This window comes from Zalophus californianus, chromosome 9 (assembly GCF_009762305.2).
Source record: "Zalophus californianus isolate mZalCal1 chromosome 9, mZalCal1.pri.v2, whole genome shotgun sequence".
Lineage (NCBI taxonomy): Eukaryota > Metazoa > Chordata > Mammalia > Carnivora > Otariidae > Zalophus > Zalophus californianus.
Window position 1 is genome coordinate 128,182,576 of NC_045603.1, and position 23,979 is coordinate 128,206,554.

At 38.7% G+C, this 23,979-nt stretch overlaps 1 protein-coding gene across 7 annotated transcripts in view; it reads right to left on the reverse strand.

The window, feature by feature from the left end:
• The window catches only part of OPTN (optineurin), a 50,792-nt gene that overhangs the window by 2,536 nt on the left and 24,277 nt on the right, over positions 1-23,979 (reverse strand). For 3 of the 7 annotated variants that reach the window (XM_027592448.2, XM_027592443.2, XM_027592446.2), the window contains 8 exons: positions 23,822-23,924; positions 21,812-21,927; positions 20,299-20,448; positions 19,827-19,920; positions 16,749-16,907; positions 11,780-11,910; positions 10,622-10,704; positions 7,207-7,394 (listed from right to left, as the gene is read on the reverse strand). In XM_027592448.2, the coding sequence (XP_027448249.1) occupies positions 7,267-7,394; positions 10,622-10,704; positions 11,780-11,910; positions 16,749-16,907; positions 19,827-19,920; positions 20,299-20,448; positions 21,812-21,927; positions 23,822-23,924 (964 nt within the window). In that variant the 3' untranslated portion in view covers positions 7,207-7,266. Of the gene's footprint in view, positions 1-813; positions 5,630-7,206; positions 7,395-10,621; positions 10,705-11,779; positions 11,911-16,748; positions 16,908-19,826; positions 19,921-20,298; positions 20,449-21,811; positions 21,928-23,821; positions 23,925-23,979 lie in introns of those variants that run through there. The other 4 variants (XM_027592450.2, XM_027592447.2, XM_027592444.2 and 1 more) reach the window with 3 other exon arrangements.

The window sequence follows — 23,979 nt, forward strand, 5'->3', positions numbered from 1 at the left end:
GTTTTAATTAATCCATAAGACTGTTCAACACATTTCTTCCTTGGTTTTGCTGGGTTTATAGCACAGGAAATAATAATAAAATATGATACACATATATGTAAAATAAATTTTACCGATAATTTTGGTTCTGTGTATTTAAAAACCAAAACTTCTACACAAATCTATCAACTTATGAGAGTTTCCGAATGAATACTTTTTGTATATTTCCCATCTTTGCAAGTACTTAGCTAGAAAAAATAACAAATTACTCAGTGATGACTAACATTTTTTGCAACAAGAGTACATAATGTTATTTAAGTAATTTTTAAAATGATGAACTCTGTAAATCAAAGGATTCAAAAGACTGTAAAATTATTTCTACTTTTTATTTGCTTCTCAGAGCAAAGCAGTTTTGGTACCTTTCATTGTTCCACTAGGACATTTGAATGTTGGTTCATAGACTTGATTCCTGTTATACTGAAAAGCTGCAACTAGCTCTCGTATCAACTTTCCTCCATTGAATTAATGATGGCATAATAAATTAATTTCATTAAAGCAATTCTAAGTTGGCCCCTTCTTTCATTATGGGTCAAATGGAAGTGTTAGCCAATCTTCACAAGAATTGTGATTTTCTGACACACACAACACATTTTATGTTCATATTAAATAATCTTGTGGTTCAAAATGTTTTTCATTTTTTAGAAAATAATGGACTTCATTTTTTAACTTTTTTATTGTTTTTCAAAAAGATTTTATTTATTTATTTGAAAGAGAGCAAAAGCGAGAGAGATCACAGAGGGAGAAAGCAGACTCTGCTGAAGCGGAGAGCCTGATGCAGGGCTTAGTCCTAGGACCCTGGGATCATGACCTGAGCCAAAGGCAGATGCTTAACCAACTGAGCCACCCAGGGGCCCCGAACTTTATTTTTTAGAACAGTTTTAGGATTACAGAAAAATTGAGTGTAAAGAATAAAGTTCCCACAAATCTCCTTCCACACACAGTTTCTTCTATTATTAACAACTTGCACTAGTATGGGACATTTGTTATAATGGATGAGCCAATATCGATACATTTTTTTGATACATTATTTTTAACCGAAGTCCACAGTTTACATTAGGATTCACTCTTTTTTTTTTTTTAAGATTTTATTTTTTATTTATTTGCGAGAGAGAGAATGAGAGACAGAGAGCATGAGAGGGAGGAGGGTCAGAGGGAGAAGCAGACTCCCCGCTGAGCAGGGAGCCCGATGTGGGACTCGATCCCGGGATTCACTCTTATGTTTTACATTCAATGGATTTTGACAAATGTAGCCACCATCACAGTATCATGCAGAATAGTTTCACTGCCCTAAAAATCCTCGGCGCTCTCACCTATTCATCCCTCCCTCCACCTAACCCCTGGCAATCAATGATCTTGTCTCCATATACTGACTTTTCCAGAGTGTCATACAGTTCAAATCATACAGCATGTAGGCTCTTCAGATGGGCTTCTTTCACTTAGCAATATGCATTTAAAGTTCCTCCATGTCTTTTTGCAGTTTGATAGCTTATTTCCTTTTAGCGCTGAATCATATTCCATTGTATGGATGTACCACTTATGCATTTGCCTATTGATGGACATCTTGGTGGCTTCCAAGTTTGGGCAATTACGAATAAAGCTACTGTAAACATTCATGTGCAGGTTTTGTGCGGACATAGTTTTCAATTCATTTGGATAGATACAAAGGATTGCACACTTAATTTTGCAAGAAACCACTGGACTGTCTTCCAAACTACCATTCTGCATTTCCACCAGCAATGAATGAACGTTTCTGCTATCTCACATCCTCCTCAGCTTTGGTGCTGTCAGTGTTTTGGATTTTAGCCACTTTAATAAGTGTGTGGTGATATCTCATTGTTTAAATTTGCAGTTCCCTAATAACATGTTGTTGAGTATCTTTTAAAATGTGTTTATTTACCAAGTGTACATCTTCTTTGGTGAGGTATTTATTATCTTTTGTCCATTTTTAAATTGAGTTGCTTTCTTGTTGCTGAGTTTTAAGAATTCTTTGTATATTTTGAAACCAGTCCTTCATTAGATAATGTGTTTTGTAAAGATTTACTCCCACTCTGTGGCTTGAGTTTTATTTTTGTGAAAGGTATAAGGCCTGTGTCTAGATTCATTTTTTTACATGTGGATATCCATTGTTTGTTCCAGCATCACTTATTAAAAATACTATCCTTTCTCCATTGAATTGCCTTTTCTCCTTTATCAAAGACGAGTTGACTCTCTGGGTCTATTTCTGGGCTCTCTGTTCTGCTCCACTGATTTGTTTGTCTACTTGTCCATTCTTTCACCAATACCACAATCTTGATTCCCGTAGCTTGACAGTAAGTCTTGTAGGCAGGTAGTGTCTGTCCTCCAACTTTGTTTCTTCTCCTTCAATATTATGTTGGCTATTCTGGGTTTTTTGTGTCTCCATATAAACTGTTAGAATCACTTTGTCAATAACCACAAAATAACTTCTCGGGATTGTATTGACTCTGTAGATCAAGTTGGGAAAAACCAAAACCTTGACAATACTGAGTCTCCCTATATATGAACATAAAATATCACTTCATTTATTTATATTTAGTTCTATGATTTCTTTCATCAGATCTTATGTTTTATTAGATATATACCTAAGTATTTAATTTTTTGGTACTAATGTGTTATTGTGTTTTTAAAGTTCTAACCATTCATTGCTGGTATACTGATATTGGTAATTTGTGTCTTCTATTTCTTTAACCTAGTTAGAGGTTTATCAATTTTGTTGATCATTTCAAAGAACCAGCTTTCAGTTTCATTGATTTTCTCTATTGATTTCCTGGTTTGAATTTCACTGATTTGTGTTCTAATTTTTATTATTTTCTTCTGCTTATTTTGTGTTTTATTTGCCATTCCTTTTCTAGTTTCTTAAAGTGGAAGCTTCAATTACCAATTTTAGATCTTTCATTCAATGCTGTACACTTCTTGCTAAGCATGGCTTCCACTTCAGCCCACAAACTTTGTGTTATATTTTCATTTCATTTAGTTTAAAATTTATTTAAATCTCTCTTGAGAATTCTTCTTTAGCCCATGTATTATTTACAAGTGTGTTAAATCTCCAAATGTTTTTTTTAGGGTTTCCAGGTATCTTTCTGTTTTTGATTTCTAGTTTAATCCCATTGTGGTCTGAGAGCATATTGTGTATGGCTTATCTTTTTTTAAATTTGGTAAGGTGTTTTTTATGGCTCAGAATGTGTCCTATCATAGTGAATGTTCTCCATGAACTTGAGAAAAATGCGTATTCTGCTATATTTAGAATATGAAGTATTCTATAGATACCAATTGAATCTTGTTGATAGTGTTACGCAGTTCAACTATGTCCTTACTAATTTTTTGACTCCTGGGTCTGTTAATTACTGATAGATTTTAAATTTTCTAACTGTATTAGTGGATTCATCTATTTTTCCTGCAATTCTATCAGTTTTTGCCGAATGCATGTTGATGCTCTCTTGTTAGGTGCACATGCATTTAGGACTGTTATCTTTCTTGAACAATTGACCTTTTCATCATTTTGTAATGTCCCTTTTTATCCCTGACAATTCTTGCCTTGAAGTCTTCTTTAAATTAATTTGGTTACTCTAGCTTTCTTTTAATTAGTGTTAGCTTGCCGTTTCTTTCTCCGTCTCTTTATATTTAAAATGGGTTTCTTATAGACTGCATATAGGTTTTTAAATATTTCACTCCCTTCTTCCTGCTTGCATGATTTCTGAAGAGAGGTCTGATATATTTCTCATCCTTGTTCCTCTACACGTAAGATTTTTTTCTTTCTGGCTTCTTTCAAGATTTTCTCTTTGCCCTTGATTTTCTGCAGTTTGAATACAATATACCTAGGTGAAGATTTTTTGATATTTAATCTGCTTGGTGATCTCTGACCTTCCTGATCTGTAGTTTGGTGTCTGTCGTTAATTTTTGGAAATTTTCAGCCATAATTACTTAACACAATCTCTTTCTTTTCATGCTGATATTCTCATTGCACATCTATTACATTAAAAAAAATTGTCCCACAGTTCTTGGATATTCTGTTTTCATTCTTTTTTCCCTCTGCATTTCAGTTTTAGGAGTTCCTATTGACATTGTTTCAAGCACACAGATTCTTTTCTTGGCTATGTTCAGTCTTTTCATGAGCCCATGAAAGGCATTCTTCATTTCTGTTACACTGTCTCTGATTTCTAGTACTTCCTTTTGATTTTTTTCTTAGCGTTTCCATCTGTCTGCTTATATTACCCCCCATTTCCTGCATGTTGTCACTTTTCCCATTATAGCCCTTAGGATACTAACCATAGTTGTTTTAAATTTCCAGTCTTATATTCATCACATCTGATGCTTGCTCTATCTTTTCAAACTGTGCTTTTTTTTTTTAATATGCAGTATAATTTCTTGTTGAAAAATGGAAATGATGTAGTGGGTAAAAGGAACCGAGGTAAATAGTGTGAGGCTTTATGTTTACCTGGCTACGAGCTGGACTATGTTTACTGTCTGCTGCAGCTGTGGGTGTCACAGGCTAAAATCTCCTCTGGTGTCCTTGTTTTGTCTCCCTTTGTTGTCTTTGGGATTCCCTATATACCTCTTCCTTAATAAACCCAAAGATGAGCATTTCTTCCAATTGTAAGCCCATTATTATATGGGCACCTTGTTGACGTGGTGGTAAGGTAGGTGTGGGCGAGAAGAGTTCCACAGTCCTATGATAAGGTCTTGGTCTTTTACTGAGCTTCTCCCTCTGTGCTGTGACCTTCTCACACTTTTTTCTCCTCCTCAGGTGAGAGGAGTAAAGCTGGGTGGGGGGGGGGGGGGGGGCGGGGCCTGGAGTTGGGTATTTGCTTTCCCCCTGGTCAGTCAGGCTCTGATAATAATCCAGCAGTTTAGGGTCTGGTAAAACAATTTCCCTTGAGGGATGGCATTCCTCGGAAGAACAGAGTGTGTCAGTGTATTTCAAAATGGCCACTTTCCCCTCCCCCTGCTAAAAGTATGGGAGAATTTTTAGAAATCTTCACGGTGAGGTTCTTCTAGGGCTCCTGGAGGTAAAATTCACACAAGTGTGGGGTCCTCTTAAGAATGGGCTCCTATTCGAGTTTTTAATTCTCAGGTTTGTCCACACTGAGCCTTTGGCAAATCTTCAATTATAGTTTAAGTTCTCCTACTCTGGTATTGGCTCCTACTGTGGTTTCTACTCCTGAGACCCTGATCTGGTAATCTGTGACTCTCTGTACCTGTCTGTCTCCAGTTTGTGGGCAGCGGTTTGCTTTGTGACTTCAGTTCTCTGAGGGATTTAAAAAGAGTTGATGACTTTGAGTCTGTTCGGCCTTTTCCTCGTTAGGAGGATGGGAGTGATGACTTTCAAACTCCTTACACGCCAGGCTAGATCAAAATCATTTTAAAATACAACACTTGAAGACTTATTATAATAATCTTATTTAGTTGTAAAATTTTCATTGTTCATTCCTATTTCTTCCCAGTTCTCATCTCTCTATTGCTCCCATTTAGCCACACTTCAAGAACACAGGAGAGCGGCAGGGTCCAGAAGAGAGGCTGACATTCCAATGAAGTGTCATTACCTGGTAACATGGCAGCAAGGCCTCCGAAGAGACTAGTTAGAGAAGACATGCACAGAGTTTACAAGCTGTTTACCAAAATGTTTGCTTCCCTCAATACAATGGCTTTAATTTAAACTGACCGTATGAACTTGCCTTCATTTGCAATCCTTTGAATTATCCAGCCAACAATTTGATCACAGCTTTAATAAGCCCACTCACATTGTTACTTCAGAGTTGGGATCAGCTTAGTATTTTTACTTGAACAGCATAAAAGGATCGTCCCTTAACTTAAATGTGAAACCATTTGGGTTGCTTTGCTATTTAAGACACTAGAGAAATCTATTTCCTCGAATACAAAATAGTAAGGGAAAAAAATTTAAACTAGAAACTATAAACAAGAAGTTAAAATGAAAATTTCATGGTTATTTTTGACATGTCTTTAATAAGCATTCTCCCTGGAGTGAGGTGGGAGAATCTAAGTTACTGCGAATCTGTGCAGTGTGTTCTCTTGGCATGAAGACAGAATTAACTGTCTTGATTCCTGGTTTTAAAAAACATATATGGATATACACACACGTGTGTGTGTATTAAATCAAGTTGCCCAAGAGAGATTATTATGACAAACCCAAACAGAGTATATCTTTTAATTTTCTTCTAAATGCTTTAGGATATAGACACACAAAGACACTGTTTACTTTTATGACGGGCCCAGTATTAGCTAATCTCAGTAAACTGTGGGTTTACAAAATATAGCAAATCCCTATCTTTTCACCTCCTTAGCAAGATTAATTTCTAATCCAAACAACACACACTAGTCTCTAGTAGGGGGGTTTGCTTATATTCATAGAATTCACAAAACAGATTTGAATAAGTATTAAGCTTATATGAAGCTGAATATGGCAAAAATCCCATGAACGTGGCCAACCATATATGAACAATGTGAACTCAAAAGCAAAATTTTATTTTGCAATACACCTATTTTTGTGATTATGAATATATGGCCTCATCGACAGCTGTTCTTTTTTAGAAATTAATAAACTATCTACTGTACAAACCCATATACCTGGGGCTACAATGAAACCAGCGAACCTAATGTATGTTCTTCATGTATGCCAATATGTTTTCACTTGTCCAAATGATTAAGTAAAAGCCCACAGCACTCATATGAAAACAGGCCCATTATAACTTTGGTACAATTACTGCAGCAGCAATAAAACTATAACATATACACAACCTCATACAGATGTGCCTTAAATGGATGAAGAAAAATAACAATATAATTTATTTTAAAAGAACTCCAAAGATACTTTTCTTGATTAAATCTGTGACCACTTCATTTTTCCTGCCTCCTTAAAAGATTCTCAGAGTTGATCTGTGAGGCCTCTTCCTTCGGTTTTATTTACTCTGTCCCATGATGTTACATGCTCATTAACTGCATGAACGGTTCAGCTCACATACATGGAACATTAAAAAAAAAAAAAAGAAAGACTCTATTATCAGAAAAGCAGTATGTTCAGGATTCTAAGGAAAGCCACAGAAAATGTCCCACTTAGGACATATTTTCTTTCTCCTAAAACGAACATAATGAGGCAAAATGTTTGCATGAAAACAAACACCACAAAAGCACAACTCTTGGAGGAAAAAAATCTGATATTTACCAACAGTTTGGGGGGAAGTGAGATGTGAACACTTAAATGATGCAGTCCATAACATGGATCTGGAGTGTGTCTATGTCGGGCAGAACTTCTCCACATTTGGGGCAGGAATGAATTGGAATATTCCGCTGTTGCTGCTGCCGCCAGTTTCTGTCCTCAGCTCCTGGGAATAAGCATTAAATGAAACACTATCCCATTTCTTCCAAGTTGCAAGTGGCTTCGTTTGTTTGATTTTAATAACAAACGATTAATATTAACACCTGCTCAACTTTGCAACAGATACCTAAAGGGGAGTGAATACAGGGTTTGTTTGGGAGGGAGGGGGTCTTTAACTTAAGAAATCTACACACACAGAGAAAACCTTCCAAAATGGTACCCGCTTTCCTATTACTTTGGGATTTGGGCTCCAGTCCGGGTTGTAGGTGCATGAAAATAGAGTGGTTTCAGTTCTAGGTACAGGACAACACGTGCTCTAATAAAAACAAGAATATTTGAGAGAAGGAACCAGACAGATGAAGATATGAGCTACAGAGGATGAGGAGGGGGAGAAAACAGTGAGCAGCAACAGAGCGATATCCTAAGAACAGTGTGAACCTTCTCAGAAGCAGAGGCAATAACTACATTCACTTGGCCTATGTGTCCGAGCACCCGGGAGGTGGATGAGAGGGGTACAGAGATGGTGGGGACTTCAGGCGAGAAAAGCAACATCAGGAATGAATGAGGGACGGGCTATCCTGTGTCATGCACAAGGCACGTTAGTGGGAGGACAAAGAAGGGCGCCCTGATGAGACCCATTGCACTTGAGAGTAGTTTTAGGCATAGGTAAGGGCTGCCCAGGCAAAGTAAGTGATGAGAAAGAATGGAAGAATGGGTCATGTCGTTTCGTCCAATTCTGGAACTGCACCGAGGGTCAAGTCTAAATTAAAGAATGCCCAAAATAAGCCTTGACTCTAAGTAGGTCCCACATGTGCAAACTGTGATCAATGCTGGAAATGACTTCTGGCTCCCGGGACATCTCCTTGGTCTGACCTTTCTGGATCAACACAAATCATTTTGATCTCAAGACTTTCTGTCAGCCTCCAGAATGTTTGTTTTTGGAGGCTGACAGCGGAGGCAACAGTTAACATGGCTTTTGGCTTCTGAGCATATTATTTTAATTGAATAATATGTGAGACTATTGCAGATAGTTTGTGTTCAGCAAACTCCAGAAGCACCCTTGAACAGAAATACCGACAAGGTGTGAGTTCTGAAAGTGGGGGACTTTCTAATGGTCCCATGGTCCTAGGTCAGGAGTCAGTGAGCTTTTTCTGCTCTAGATGACAACCAGGCACTACCAGGGACTGCTGATTCTTCATCTGAGACCTTCTTGCATCCATCTGTGCCTTTTTTTTTTTTTTGGTCCTGGTCTAGGTTTCGAGACTTGGGCTGTTCTGTTAGTCGGTTAATGGGTTCCCTCTACCTTCTGGCTCTCTGGTATAAAATAAGCTTAGTCAGTTTTCATTGTTAACATAGCACACTCCTCTCCACCCTGGGCCCTTTATTCTCATACCATACTTATGTAAATCCTAGCTTCAAGGTCAAGCTTAAAGTCACACCTTTTCAAGGCCTTTCTCAACTCCCCTGGCCCTCAGTGATCAACCTGTCCACTGACCTTCAGCACCATTATTTCTATTACTTAAATATTATCTTGTTTTATGAACCCATCCTTTTATGTGCCCCTCCTGTCTCTCCAACCAGGCCACACGCCACCACAGACCTGACCATGCCTTGTGCTCAGCTGAGTGTCACGGACCAGGGCAGGTGCATTGATGGCCACAGGTGACCATAATGATGAAATACGGTCAAGAGGAGGTACTGTTTAAGGCAGCTTTGTTATGAAGCTAAAAAAATTGTAATAATAAAAATAAAATAAAATAAGAATCTTAAGACAGTCTCTGTTTGGAATACTGCTATTTACAAGACAAAAAGCTTATTGGGATAATCATGAATAAATGTGTACTTTGTGATGATTTTTAGATTATAAATATAAGTAGAAGAGTATGTGACTGTTGTTGTTTTTTTTAACATAAATAGGCATTTGCCTTCTTTAATTATGTTAAAGGAAATCTTCCTCTAAGAAATTCAGGTGCAGGGGCGCCTGGGTGGCTCAGTCGTTAAGCATCTGCCTTCGGCTCAGGTCATGATCCCAGGGTCCTGGGACCAAGCCCCGCATTGGGCTCCCTGCTCAGCGGGAAGCCTGCTTCTCCCTCTCCCACTCCCCCTGCTTGTGTTCCTGCTCTCGCTATCTCTCTCTCTCTCTCTGTCAAATAAATAAATAAATAAAATCTTTGGGGTGCTTGGGTGGCTCAGTCATTTAGCATCTGCCTTCGGCTCAGGTCGTGGTCCCAGGGTCCTGGGATCGAGTCCCGAATCAGGCTCCTTGCTTAGTGAGGGCCTGCTTCTCCCTCTACCTGCCACCCCCTCTGCTTGTGTGCTCTCTCTCTCTCACTCTCTCATTCTCTCTGATAAATAAATAAATCTTAATAAAATAAAATAAAATCTTCAAAAAAAAAAAAAAGACATTCAGGTGCAAGAGATTGTCCTTTTGGACCCAAAACACTGTTGCAGGCACTTTTGATAACAGAGGTAAATGGGTGTTTCTGGGATACTTAAAATCAGATTAGAGAAAATGTCTGGTGGTGTTCAAGTGGGTAGACACAGCTTTTGGGGAAGAGCACAGCTTTACCCTGTGACGCTAAACATGCCTGAGGCCAATGTTCATGTCAGTCCACAGTAAACTCAGTAAAGGCTAACGCTGTTATGTGCGTAACACCAGGTAATGGACAGCTTCATTAATATAGTACTTAGATGCATATTTAGAACACATAAGTAATTATAAAATAAAATAGCAGATGAGTACCACAAGAGTAAGAGAGTACTTCAGAAATTCAGGAGGGAGAGGTCATATTCTGCTGGAATCATGGAGATGGTATTTGAAATGGGTTTTACAGATGGGGTAGGAGTTCACTGGAAAGAGACGGAAGGGAGGCAGGGAGGTGAGTGAGGGAAGGATGCCTCGTAAGTAAGTACATGCAGGTATACAGGCCTAGGGGAAGTTTAAGGAACAGGGAGTGACTCAGCTGGCTAATAGCTGTAGAGAATTAGAGGGGGAAAGGTTAAAAGTTTAGCTACACCAGGCCTTCACTGTCAGCATGAAGAGTCTGGTGTCTGGATTCAGTTGGTAATGGATGAAGAATGGGGTACACTGGAAATAACTGAGGGGTGCCATATTTTTCGCAGTTTGATCTGGAATTCATTGTGTAGCATGTAGTGAAATTTGTCTTCAAGCATTTTCTTCACAGGATAGTTATTCCCTGGAACCCTGAACACCTACAATCACACGTGACTCACCTCTCTGAACGAGGCAGGCCTGCTGGTCGGGGTCACTGGTTCTCGCCCCATGACGGCTCTGCATCTCCATCAAGGACTGCCTGCTGGGATGAAAAGCAACACGATAGTGATGTTCTAATGCTCTGAATACGACAACATTTAGCAGACATTCAACAGCAGGATGGGGAAAAAAGAGCTGAAAAAATGCAAGGTTCATAAAAACCAGAACTTAAGGATTAACTTGAATTTTAAATATTACAGAGTAGTGAAAGAAACTAACAATTAGGATTAAAAAAATCAATTGGTAAATAACCACACTGTCAACTGATAAGGGAATGGATTAGAAAAAAGTGGCATATTTCTAGAACAAAACATTATGGAGCAATTAAGGAGAATGAAATAAAACTGCATATATATATATATATATACACACACACACACCCCCAGAGTTCAAAATCACAGTGTTAAAGTCAGCTGCAGAACAATACCTAGCGACCGTTTTGTAACTTACACACAGAGAAACTAATATTATGCTGTTTCAAGATATGACATAGATATTATATCAATACTCTGTAAAAGTATAGAACAGATGGGGATGTTACCCCCTCCAAACTCCACGCAAAGAGAGAGAGGGAAACATAATGAGGGGTGGGGAACAGTGGAGGCTCCAACTTCGCCCTTTTTCCTTTTGAAAAAATATCCATGATGCAAATAAATGTATGCCACTGTCAATTCTGTGTGGAGTACATCGTGGTATGTGCTATTTTATTCCCTGTATTTTTCTATTTCTATTTCTCTATGTTTCAAACTTTTCTCAAAATGGAAATTTAGAAGACAGAAGTAATTTTAGCCATATTTTCTTTTAAAACACATTACAGAATTGTTTAAAGTGTTTAAGACTACATACCCCCGACAACAGCAGGACCGGACTTTGGAACACAGAAGGTCAAAGTTTTTATGGCATGTCCAAGAGCAAAGAACTCATCACGTTCCCACAAGATGTGGCCAAGCCTCGTGGTAAGTCACGCTGAGTGTCAGGGACACAATCAAGCGAAGTGTGCTCAGCGTGATTCCTACAGCTCAACTTAGGGAGCACCTCTGACAGGCGCCCTGTGCTTGGCCTGTGCCCAGGGCTCCAGGTGTGTGCTCTGAGCCTTCCCGAGCCTCCCTAAGCCTCACCTGCCTCCATCTTCAAAAGCATTATTCTCTTTCAGCAGGATTGCCAGCTGCAGGGCCAGTTGCTCCTTTTCTTCATGTATCTTCTCTCTTGCTGCTCTTTCAGCATGAAAGTCCGAACAGTAAACCTCCATCTGGTAGAAGGGAAGAGAGACAGAAGTTACTACACAGATGTACGTGGATTCTTTACGGCCCAATGGGTGACAGGGCGCGGGGGAGTGCTCCCTCCTGTGATTCCCTCGTAAGGAACAGGGGTGCACAGTCCTGCTGGAAACCAATGGCGACCGTAACTTCCAACCACCTTCAGACAGAAGACAAGTTGTGTGTGTGTGTGTGTGTGTGTGTACACACACACACTTTAGACAATCAGAACCCAACAATGACATTGATATAGGTGGTTTAAACACTGCACGTAATATTCGTTCAGTAAAATTCTCCGGTCTTTTTATTCAGCATTAGCTTAATATAGTAAATGGTTTATTTATTCTGTCAGGTATATTTACGAGGGCTGGCCTTAAGTTTTAAATAATAATAATAAATAGATGCTATTCACTGAATTCCAAACATGTACAAGGTCCTACGTTGGACGCCTATATTCCTACCTTAATGCACGTGTTGCAATGAGCACTGGGTGTTATACGCAAACACTGAATCATGGAACACTACATCAAAGACTAATGATGTAATGTATGGTGGCTAACATAATAAAAAAAAAATCCTGGGAATGTAGAATTGCTACGCTCATTTTACATTCACAAGTTTAACAGCTCTCAGTCTGGGGTAATTTAGGTAAGTGGTCAAGCCAGCTCTTGAACCAAGACAGAAGCCCATATTCTATGCCACTCCTCACGGTGGTAGCCAGCCTCCAAGACAGCTCCAGGGATGCTGACCTCTTCGTATTCAAACCCTTATGTGGTCCCCTTCCACAAAGAAGAGAGCCAACCTGTGGAGCCGCTAGGGTACTACAGAAATGATGGTGTGTGGCTTCTGCCTCGTTCTCTCCTGGGTCACCTGCTGTGGGGGAAGCTCACTGCCATGTCGTGAAGGTACGCAAGCTGCCATGTGGGGAGCCCCACAGGGTGAGGAACTCAGGCCTCCTGCCCACAGCCACGTGAGTGAGCCGGCTTGGAAGTGGATCTTCCAGTCCATCTGGAGCGCAGCCTCACGAGGGGCCCTGAGCCAGAAGCACCCTGCTAAGCTGCTCCTGAATGCCTGACCCACAGAAACCTGAAGATGACAGATGCTTGTGGCTGCAGCTGCTAGAATGGAGGATAATTTCTTACCTAGAAATATATAAATATTATGCCGTGAGAGCGATTTCTTCACTGTTACAAAATTCTAAAGTAAAGATGAACGCCTTAATAGTGAAATGAACATTACTCTAAGACCAGTTTTTAACTTTCTATATTTAAAATTAGGGTTTTCCCCCTAAATTTCGTGGTTCTAGAATACAAATATTTATCTTTCTCACTTTTGAAAGTAAAATTAAATAAAAACTTAAATATTCTATCACAGTTTTAGTTACCCCCCCAAAACAAACAAACAAATCACACAACTCTGTGATAAAAAGGTCATTTTAAGGGACTTCCTGCCATTTGTGAACATTTTATGTGACCACTGATGCATCATGGGAATTTTTGAGTCAGATCCCAATTTGAGTTACAGTCTTACTTCGATCACTGATCAGCTTTGAGCCAGTCAGACCCGGGTCGTTCTGTCCATTCCTACCTGCCCTGTGACACCAGTGGCTCATGTTTCAGGCTCAAAAAGAAGTGGCCGAATGAATAAACCAGAGTATCTACCAAAACTCAACAAATGTCCACGTACAGAAGGACAAAGGACATGACAGCAGTATCATGAGGTACCCGAACAAACGAATGCTATAAAGAGCTTGGTTTGAAATTCTCTTCCTATAGAAGTAAAACTCAAGACTCTAAGTCCAGTCAACCACCTCTGGATTTCATATTTGAGTAATGAGTATGTATGTGGTCATTGAGAAATAATAAACTGTTGACTTTGTTATGTTAAAAATAATTTATCTTTACCAGACTGGCAAACATTTAAAAGAATGCTACAAGGAGGTGGGGAAATAGACGTTCTCATCTCCTTCGGTGAGAGGATAATTTTGGTCATGCATTCTTGGAAGACAACTTGTTAATATTTATTTAACTTAAAGACAGGCACACCCAATAACCCAATCATTCCAAGTCTACATCTCACTATAGATTCCACAAGTGCACAGAGACACACATACAAGAATGTTCACTTCAGCATTGCTGATAATAGCAAAAATATTGGTACAACCTATACATCCATTGATAGAGGGCTGGTTAAATCTATCATGGTAATGCACACTCTGGAATACCATACAACTGTTCAAAAAATAACAAATGGCTATGAGTACTAGTACGGAGAGAAGTCCAAGGTACATCATGACTGAAAAGTTGTAGTATAAAAGGTATACTGCAATCCCACTTTTAATTAAGCAAACAAAATAACAACAAGAGACAAAGGTTTTCCCCCCTTTTTCTGTGGTTTTACATCTCAGGCAGGATGCATTGCCGCTGATAAACTTTCTGCAAGTCCTCCACCCACCAGGAGCAAGAGTGGGGCCAACCAGTAACAATAAGCCACGGTACACAAATTCTTCCAGAGTAAAAGAAGGAATGTGCCTCAACTTGTTTTCATGAGGCCAGTAAAACCTTGATCTCAAAACCTCACAACGACATTAGCAAAGGGAAAATTCTAGGCCAATCTTATTCAAGAATATAGATACAAAAGCCCTAAGTAAAAGATGAACAAACCAAATCCAGCAATATGTACAAAGGATAATTCAAGAAATGTAAAGTTTGTTTAATATTTAAAAATCAATATGATTCACCACTTTAACAAATTAAAGGGAAAAGGAATGTAATTATCCAGTTATATCATTACCGGAAGAAAAAAACTTTCCCTAAATAAAATTCAACATCCACTTGAAATTGTGGCACACAAGGAAGAAAAGGGAATTTCCTTGATTTGATAAGTGATATCTACAAAGCCCGTAGCAAACACCATACACTTAGCAGTAAAATGTTAAAAATCACTGCCTCTGAGACTGGGAGCAAGGCAAGGCTGTCTTGCCATCTGCACTGTTACACAACACTGTATGAGGGACCCAGTCAGTGTAATAAGGCAAGAAAAAGAAATAAAACGTAGGAAGAACCAGAAAGGAAAAAACCCAAAACTGTCATTATTTAAATGATATGATTATGATTGTAAAGAGGTCAAAAGAATATTCAGAGATATTATTAAAATTAAAATGTGAATTGAGCAAGTCTACTGCATACAAAATCAATATATAAAAATCAATTGTATTTCTATATAACAGCAGGTGTTAAAAAATGAAAATTTAAAAAAGGTGCTATTTACAACAGTATCGTAAAAATAGAGTATCTATGAGTAACCTATTAAAAGATGAGCAAAATCCTTACTAAGAAGATTAAAAATATTACTTAGAAGAAATAAAGAAGATACGCCATGTTCATGCATGGGAAAAGTCACTGTTGTAAAGATGTCGGTTACCTCCAAATTGATTTTTATCTATTTAATATAATTCAAGTCAAAGCTCCAGGAGGTTTTTCTGTGTGTGTGTGTGTGTGTGTGTGTGTGTGTGTGTGTGTGTGTGTGTCTGTATGTGTGTAAAATACCAAGCGGATGCTAAAATTAAAATGACAATGAAAAAGGGAAAGAAAATCTAAGGTCCTCTTGACAAGTATCAATGAGGTAGGAAGACTTACTCTACCAGGTATCAAAATTTTGGAGCTTCATACTAAGTCAAGACAGTACGGTACCAGAGCAAGGATACAAAAATAGCTCAATGGAACAGTAGAGAGTCCAGAAATAGACCCATGGACACCTGAACACAAGATACAACAAAGAAGGCAGCACATTACTTAAGATGACATTTTACATAAATGGTGCCAAGGCAACACGACAAAAAAATAAATCTTCACTCTTACCTCACTCTATAAAGAAAAACTAATTCCAGGTGGTTTCTAGATATTAATGTAAAAGGCAAAACAGTAAAATTTTTAGAAGACAACTCGGGACAGTATCTTCATGGCCTTGAGGTAGTGAAAGTTTTTCAACAGGCCACAAAAAGTACTAATTTTAAGTGTAAAGACTGACAATGTAGACTACATTAAAATAAAGAACTTCTGTTCATCAAAAGACACCTTTACGGGCGTGAAAAGACAAATCACGGAGCCAAGAAATCTGCAACAAATATAACTGTCAAGGGCTTGTGTCTGGCGTGTATAAAAAACTCATAAAATCAAGACACCAAACCAGAAGAAAAATGGGCAAAGACGTCTTCAGGCACTTCACAAAAGGGAGCACCAAGAAGACTAGTTAACACTTGAGAAAGTACTCAGTCTCATTAGTCATCAGGGAAATGCACATTAAATGAGATACCATTATATGCCCACCAGAATGCTTACAAACGAAAGTAAAAATACTGATAATACAAGGATGGGTAAGGATGTCGAGCAACAGGGACTCTGTTGATGGGAGTGAAAACTGGTACAATCACTTTGGAAAAGTGTTGGCAACATCCACTAACACTGAGTAACACGTGTACTCTAGGAACCAGCAATTCCACTGCTAACTGGGTATGCACCCAACAGAAAGGAACGCACAGGCCAACGGAGAGAGACATCCACAAGAATGTCAGAACAACCTCAATCATAATGCCCCAAACTGAAAATAATCCAACTACCTATCAACTGTAGGATGGATACATTCATTGAGCTCTACCCTTAAAAGTTTGGTGCACTTTCCACACATGATATGCTTCAATAAAAAATGTTTTTAAATATACTGGTGGAAATTATATAAAATCCAAAAATATATTTTGAACACCATCACTTTCCCATAGGAGAACATAATCAGGGTTGGCCTCACCCAGTTCATGTTTCAGAACGTAGCTTACCTGAGCCCGAAGAACAGTCATGGTTTCCAGGTCCTCCTCCTGCTTGGCGATGGTCTGCTTCATCTCATCCATCTGAAGCTGCTTGGAAGCCAGGGCCTTCTCTGCCAGTTCCAGCTTTTCACTTAGTTCTTGCACTACCACCTTATCTACTTTTTCTGACTGAAAGAGACAAGATCATTCTAGAAATGGCTGTGAAATAACTCAACCTAATTTATTTTTTTTTTTAAGATTTATTTAAGCGAGAGAGCGTGAATGAGCAGGGGTGGGGAGGGGCAGAGGGAGAGGGAGAGTCTCAAGCAGGCCTAACCGACGATGCCCCCCCCAGCACCCCTAATTCAACCTATTTTAGTAAAACATTAAACGATGTTTTATTTTTTTAAATCCATGGCTCTAAACTGTTCTGTTAATTAGCAATGATAACTTAAACTCAGAAAGGTTTATTCATTTAACTTAGAGTTTGCAAATTATAATTTCTTAATTTAAAACAATTTTAAAAAGAACACATTAAAATAAGGGAAATAATGACAAACCATGATCTCAGCGCGGTTGTAACTTGCTGATACCGTTATTTTTCCCACTGATATTACTCTTATATGGTGAAGTCAGTGGAAAAGAAGAAACATGTTTAAATTAAAAATTGATCACCTCACACCTGTCAGAATGACTAGTATCAAAAAGACAACAACAAGTGTTGGCGAGGATGTGCATGAGAAAAAGGAACCCTCGTGCACTCTTGGTGGGAATGCAAAACTGGGGCAGCCACTCTGGAAAACACTATGGAAGGGGCAACGCTGTTGGGAATGCTCTCACTCTTGAGAGCTTTTTCTGTATCTTCACTTAATAAACTTCTATCACTTTACTCAAAAAAAAAGAAAAAAAGAAAAAAAAGAGAACAGTATGGAGGTTCCTCAAAAAGTTAAAAATAGAACTACCCTATGATCCGGCAATCCCACTTCCCAGTATTTATCCAGAGAAAATAAAAATACTAATTCAAAAAGATATATTCACTCCTATGTTTATTACAGCAGTATTTACAATAGCTACGTATTTAGGAAGCAACCTAAATATCCATCAAATAGCTGAATGGATAAAGAAGATGTGATCTGTATTTGTACAAACACACAACACACACACAGACAAGAATATGACTCAGCCATAAAAGACTGAAATCTTGCCATTTGTGACAATATGCGTGGAACTAGAAGGTACTATGCTAAGTGAAATAAGTCAGAGAAACAAACAAATACCATATGATTTCACTTATGTGGAATCTAAAAAACAAAACAAATGAACAAACAGAAACAAGCTTATAAATACAGAGAATGAACCGGTGGTTGCCAGAGGAGAGGGACATAGGGAGATGAAGGGAATCAAGAGGTATAAACTTCTTGTTATAAAATAAACAAGTCAAGGGATGTACAGTACGGCACAGGGAATAGAGCTGACCCTCGAACAATGCAGGGGTCAGAGGCACTGAGTCCCCGCAGAGTCGCAAATCCACATGTAACTTTTGACTCCCCAGAAACTTAACTAGTAACAGCCTATGGTTGACTGGAAGCCTTACCGATAACTTAGTGGATTAACACATATTTTGTATGTTATATGTATTATATACTGTACTCTTACAATAAAGTAAGCTAGAAAAAATGTTATTAAAATCATAAGAAAGAAAAAACACATATAGTCCTGTATTTTAAAAAATCTGCAATATTAGGTGGACCCGTGCAAACCCTTTTTGTTCAAGGGTCAACTCTACAGTCAATACTATTGTAATGACTTTGTATGGTGACAGATAGTAACTACAGTTATGAGCATTTCATAATGTATATAAATATCGGATCACTACGTTGGACACAGAAAACTAATATGACATGGTATGTCAACTCTACTTCAATTAAAAATAAATAAGTAAATAATGAAAAAAATTTACAAATCCTAGAGAGGAACAATATTCTATTAAAAAAAAAAGAAAGAAAAACAGGGGTATCTGGGCGGCTCAGTCAGTTAAGCATCTGACTCAGTTAATGATCTCATGGTTGTGGGAGCAAGCCCTGTGTCCTCAGGCTCCACACTCAGCGGGGAGTCTGCTTGAAAGATTCTCTCCCTCTGACCCTCCCCCCGCTTGTGTGCACCTTCTCTCTCTCAAATAAAACTTAAAAAAAAAAAAGAAAAGAACAAAGAGTACATTTATAAGTATATAAACTCAAAGACCCCTTCTAATTCAAAGCTTCCATGATCTTTACTTACTGATCCCAGCTTTATCCAAGTGAAACTGACAAATTAAATTGTAAGCTATTTAAAGTGAACAATGTGACAATTTGATATGGGTATACAGCGGGACAGGGCTCCCCCCAACCAGGTTAATGAACACGCCTATCACCTCACACATCTACCCATTTTTAAACTGCCACACCATGCTGGTGTTATACTAGTGTAAGCTGCAGTCCGGGAGTCCAGGGTCTCAAGGTCACTGACAGGAGCCAGCTAGCCCTGTAACAGCTCCCTGGAGACAACCCCACCAGTGGACGCCCACCATCTCGCTGTGCCCTGCTCATGTGGGAGCCCATGCTGGTAGCTCTCCTATAAACCCACTCGCTGCTAGAAACGCTAAAAGCTGGGGCGCCTGGGTGGCTCAGTCGCTTAAGCGTCTGACTCTTGGTTTCAGCTCAGGTCATGATCTCAGAGTCGTAGGATTGAGCCCCGAGTTAGGCTCCATGCTCATCAGGGAGTCTGCCTGAGATTCTCTCTCCCCCTCTCCCTCTGCTCCGCCCCACCCTGCCCTCTTTCTCTCTCAAATAATAAATAAATAAATCTTAAAAAAAAACAAAACAAAAAAAGAAATGCTAAATGCTTACTCCCCAACCATAGGACGTCAGCACCATCTTTGCACACAGGGAACATTATACACAGAACATCAGAAGTTCTACCCACTTAGATACAAGAAATCAATTATAAACTGAAGAACAACCTTTGAAACCATACTTAGTTATGGATTAACACAACTACCTTACCTATAAAAAATGTTTATAGTTTCTATTCGCTATGAGGCTACGAAAGTCATTTTTTTCCTATGAATACCTCTTTCCTTTTCAGTTCCTCGAGTGTTTTCAATGAATTATTGTATTCTTGAAGAAGCTTGTTATGTGTCAACTGGAGAGTGGCTAACTTGGACCTATTTAAAAAGAAATTAAGAAATGGAATCTTGGGGGAAAAATATAAAAACTTAGTCTTGCCTTCCCACATCCTCTGAATACTCGACTAGCAAAATCTTCTCTCCTGCCTTTACCAGCCCACCACCTGCTAGCATTTTCTTACTCTCAAAGAAAACAATCTTTCCAAAAAAAAAAAAAAATCAAGATAGATTACAAGGAACTTTAATCATTTTGTTATAACAGAACAAATTTTATCTCCTCGGAGAAGTCTCCTGGTACTCCTTCAAATACATAAAAGAGAAAAATTTTAAATTTATTCTTAAATCCTAATTCCGATCTTATAAAAGTGCTCTTCCACCTTCTTCTAGCAAGTGGTCATTCAGTTGTGGCATACTCACTTTTCCTCTTCGGTTTTAGCTTGCTCCATTTTGATTTCTGATCGCATGCTTTCCACTTGTAGCTCCAACTTTTTGTTGTTATAAACAAGCTCTTGCTTTTCATTCAGCTCTGATGGGGCTGCAGAATTTTTCCTTTCAAGAGCCTGACATCTAGGAAAGATCAAAATTTCATGAGGATAAACCACGCTCCTTCATTTCTCAGTGGCTTTTAAACCAATCCCAAGATTATGTAGTAAATACAAAGAAATTTTGGATTGCATTTTTCAAGGATTTAATAATGCAAAATAAAATATTTTATCCTTCTGGCTTCTTCACTAGAAGCAAGTAATATTTCTAAACTCTCATGACTAAACACTAAAAAAATACAGATCTTTTTTTCTGGAAAAGAAATTTACGTATTTCTGAACCCTTATGCCTAATGTAAAAAAACTACAGATCTAAGACCACACAAGCTATGGAAAAACTGTCTTAAGCAGTCATGCAAGTACATCTTTGTTCTTTAGACACAGACCAAAATAGTAATTGGCTAAAGGTGCTTTCCATATAGTGATCCATGGATATCTTCAATATTTTAAAAAGTTTGGGTTCTGTTAAGCATAAAGAATATGACTTCTGACAAAGATTTAATAAGGGAAAAATAAAGTGTCCTAAGTTTTCTTAAATATCAAAAAGAATTTCAACATGATAATAGCAAATATGAACCAACGGTTGCTATATGCAAGGCATTAACACCAAGCATGGTAAACATCTCAATACAACGTTATGAAGTAGGGATAATGACACACATTGTACAAATGATAAAAGTAGGGCTCAGAGAGGTTAAATAGATAACTTGCCCAAGGCAATACCACAAATAAATTCAGGTCCATAGTTCAACTAAGTCTGTTTGTCCAGAGTCCTTAGCTTTAAGCTGCTGTGCTGTGCCAGACTACCATATCATCGTATAGCCTTGGTAAGTGTGAACTCTAAGGTAACATACACTCATGTGTTGTGCTGGATATATGTTTGCCAACTAATCCAAAAGAATAACATTTTTAAATTTCGGGTAACTTGCTACACCAAGAAAAACAAGCAAATGCAAAGTTCTCAATTTAAATATTAGCCTTCACAATTGATTGAAAATGAGTTTTTTTCCTCAATAAAGCTCACTCAAGTTCCTTCTCCTTGCAGCTTTCATTTATGTTTGCTTACATCGATACTGTCAGTTCAGGTTAAGTCCCAGGAAATCTGGCTTACTGCTTTTTTACAGGTCCTCACATAGGCTACAGTATGTGTAACAAACATCCCTGAACAGCAGAATCAGATTTTCCCGGGCCCCATTCCCCCATATTACAAGTATATTTATATATGAACATGTACATTAATGTCGATGTTAATGTTTGCTGAGTTCATCCTTTAATTAGGTTTCTATTTTTCTTCTAGTAAGATAACAAAACTATGTTTTTACATAGTAATATATTTCTTAAAAATGTCCATTTTCTAAGGGAAAATAGAATTCATCTCTCATTCTTACTTCTCTTGAAGTCTCTTCTTCATCAGCTCAGCCTCACTGAGTTTTGTATGAGCCTCTTGAAGCTCCTTAAATAGAGTTGTCACCTGAAGGTTCAACGTCTCCACTTCACTTCCAACCTGTCATTCAGGAAATCCCAAACACGCACATGTGATTCGGATCAGAGATTAAATGAACTTCTTTGTGAGAAAACAGTGCGAACCATCAGTGTCCCACTAAGACTGGTGAGCTGATTAAACTTTTGACAATGCCGTAAATATCTTCCAAGAAAAGAAATGTTTCAGATACAACTGTTTCCTTGTATGTCTACATTTACTAATTATATATAACATTTTATATTCATGATATGTAATTTATATGTATAATCACTAATTCATATGGCAATATTTATATATAAAACTGTTTTTCTTACATAACTGATCAATTTGGATACACTGTGATAATGACTTTATCATAATTTTTTTTTCCTTGTAGACATGTGTGGAGTTTATTTAAAGGGAAGAAGAACTGTCTCTTTTTTGATTCTGGCAACCCAAGAACATCCCCTCTTAAGACTTATAGGGGCCAAAATTCACACAAACATTCCCAGATGTTAAGGTTTTAGGTTTTGCTAGTTTCTGCTCACCCTTTATCATCACCTCAGTTAATCCTGATCATGGCTCAGGGGATCACAGAGCACAGCGGTGTGAAAGCACAATCTAATTTACCCAGAGAGCAGCTTTTGCCCATAGTCCTTTGCCGATTTATGTTTCTAGTTAACTCTACTCTTTTTACTGAACTGCATTTTCCCTGGCAGCTCCAGAATGGCTGCCAGTGAGCTTTTTGGTGCCTTGGAAATCTCAGTACTCCTCTATTACTGGTCATCAGATTGGCTTCAGTCAACAATGCACTATGACTCCCGGGTCTTCTCTTCATCTGTATTCTAAATGTTCTCCAGTCTCTTGAAGTAGGAGACTCAGCCCAGCATATGGCAAACAGTAGGCATTCAACATGTATTTGTTGAATAAATGAATTGGCTAAAGTGAGCATCTGACAAAAAATGTCTTTCACGTGGAAAACTGCAGCTCTTACAAATTCCTGCCTTCATCCACCTTCCCTGAGCTTACGACCGAGTGACGGGCTCCAAGGCACAGCTCTGAGGTGCCACAGAACACTGGCTAAAGAAACATGAAACTCTGCATTCAAACTATTTCACTCAAACCAGTAGTAGGGGATAATCGAGATCTTTCAATTCTATCTCAAGTTTTTGGGTCATATTCTTTTTTTTGTTTTTTTAAGATTTTATTTAGTCATTTGCGAGAGAGACAGAGAGAGAACAAGCAGGGGGAGAGGCAGAGGGAGAGGGAGAAGCAGACTCCCCGCTGAGCAAGGAGCCCGATGCGGGACTCGATCCCAGGACCCTGGGATCATGACCTGAGCCAAAGGCAGATGCCTAACCATCTGAGCCACCCAGGCGCCCTGGGTCATATTCTTAAAACATCTCATTATAAAGTGGGTAAAATTCCTTTCTCCACTAGACGGCCTGTTCACTCACAAAGTTAGGAGAGAAAATTAGTCAAGAAGAGAGAGAGGTGGGGGCGCCTGGGTGGCTCAGTCGGTTGGGCATCTGACTCTTGATTTCAGCTGGGGTCCTGATCTCAGGGTTGTGAGATGGAGCCCTGGGCTCCGCCCTCCACAGGCAGTCGGCTTGGGATTCTCTTTCTCCCTCTCCCTCTGGCCCTCCCCCCACTCATGCACCCTCTTGCTCTCTTAAAATAAATAAATCTTAAAAAAAAAAAAAAGAAGAGATAGAAGTGTGATTCCTTAGAATCACTGGGATAGGAACACATCTCACTACAATTTACTATGGATGAAATTCAAATCAGGACAAGGAAATATGAGAGAAACAGAATATATGCAACATTAAAATTATTTCTATTTCTAAAGCTAATAACACAGCACAAGACCTGACTTCAGATACGACTCTTAGGTCCACTGGGGGTGTGACAGCAGCCTTAGAACCTGAGTACCCACAGTTTCTGGGCCTTTCTCCTCTTCTTTCTCCTTTTCTGTGCTACCCTCCGTCTGGGTCTCAACCTCAGAATGATCACGGGCTTTCTTTTCAAAACAGGAAACTCTGAAAAATACAGAGTATGGAAAAGTTACTTTCTCTTTGGGTTCAAGAGGAATAA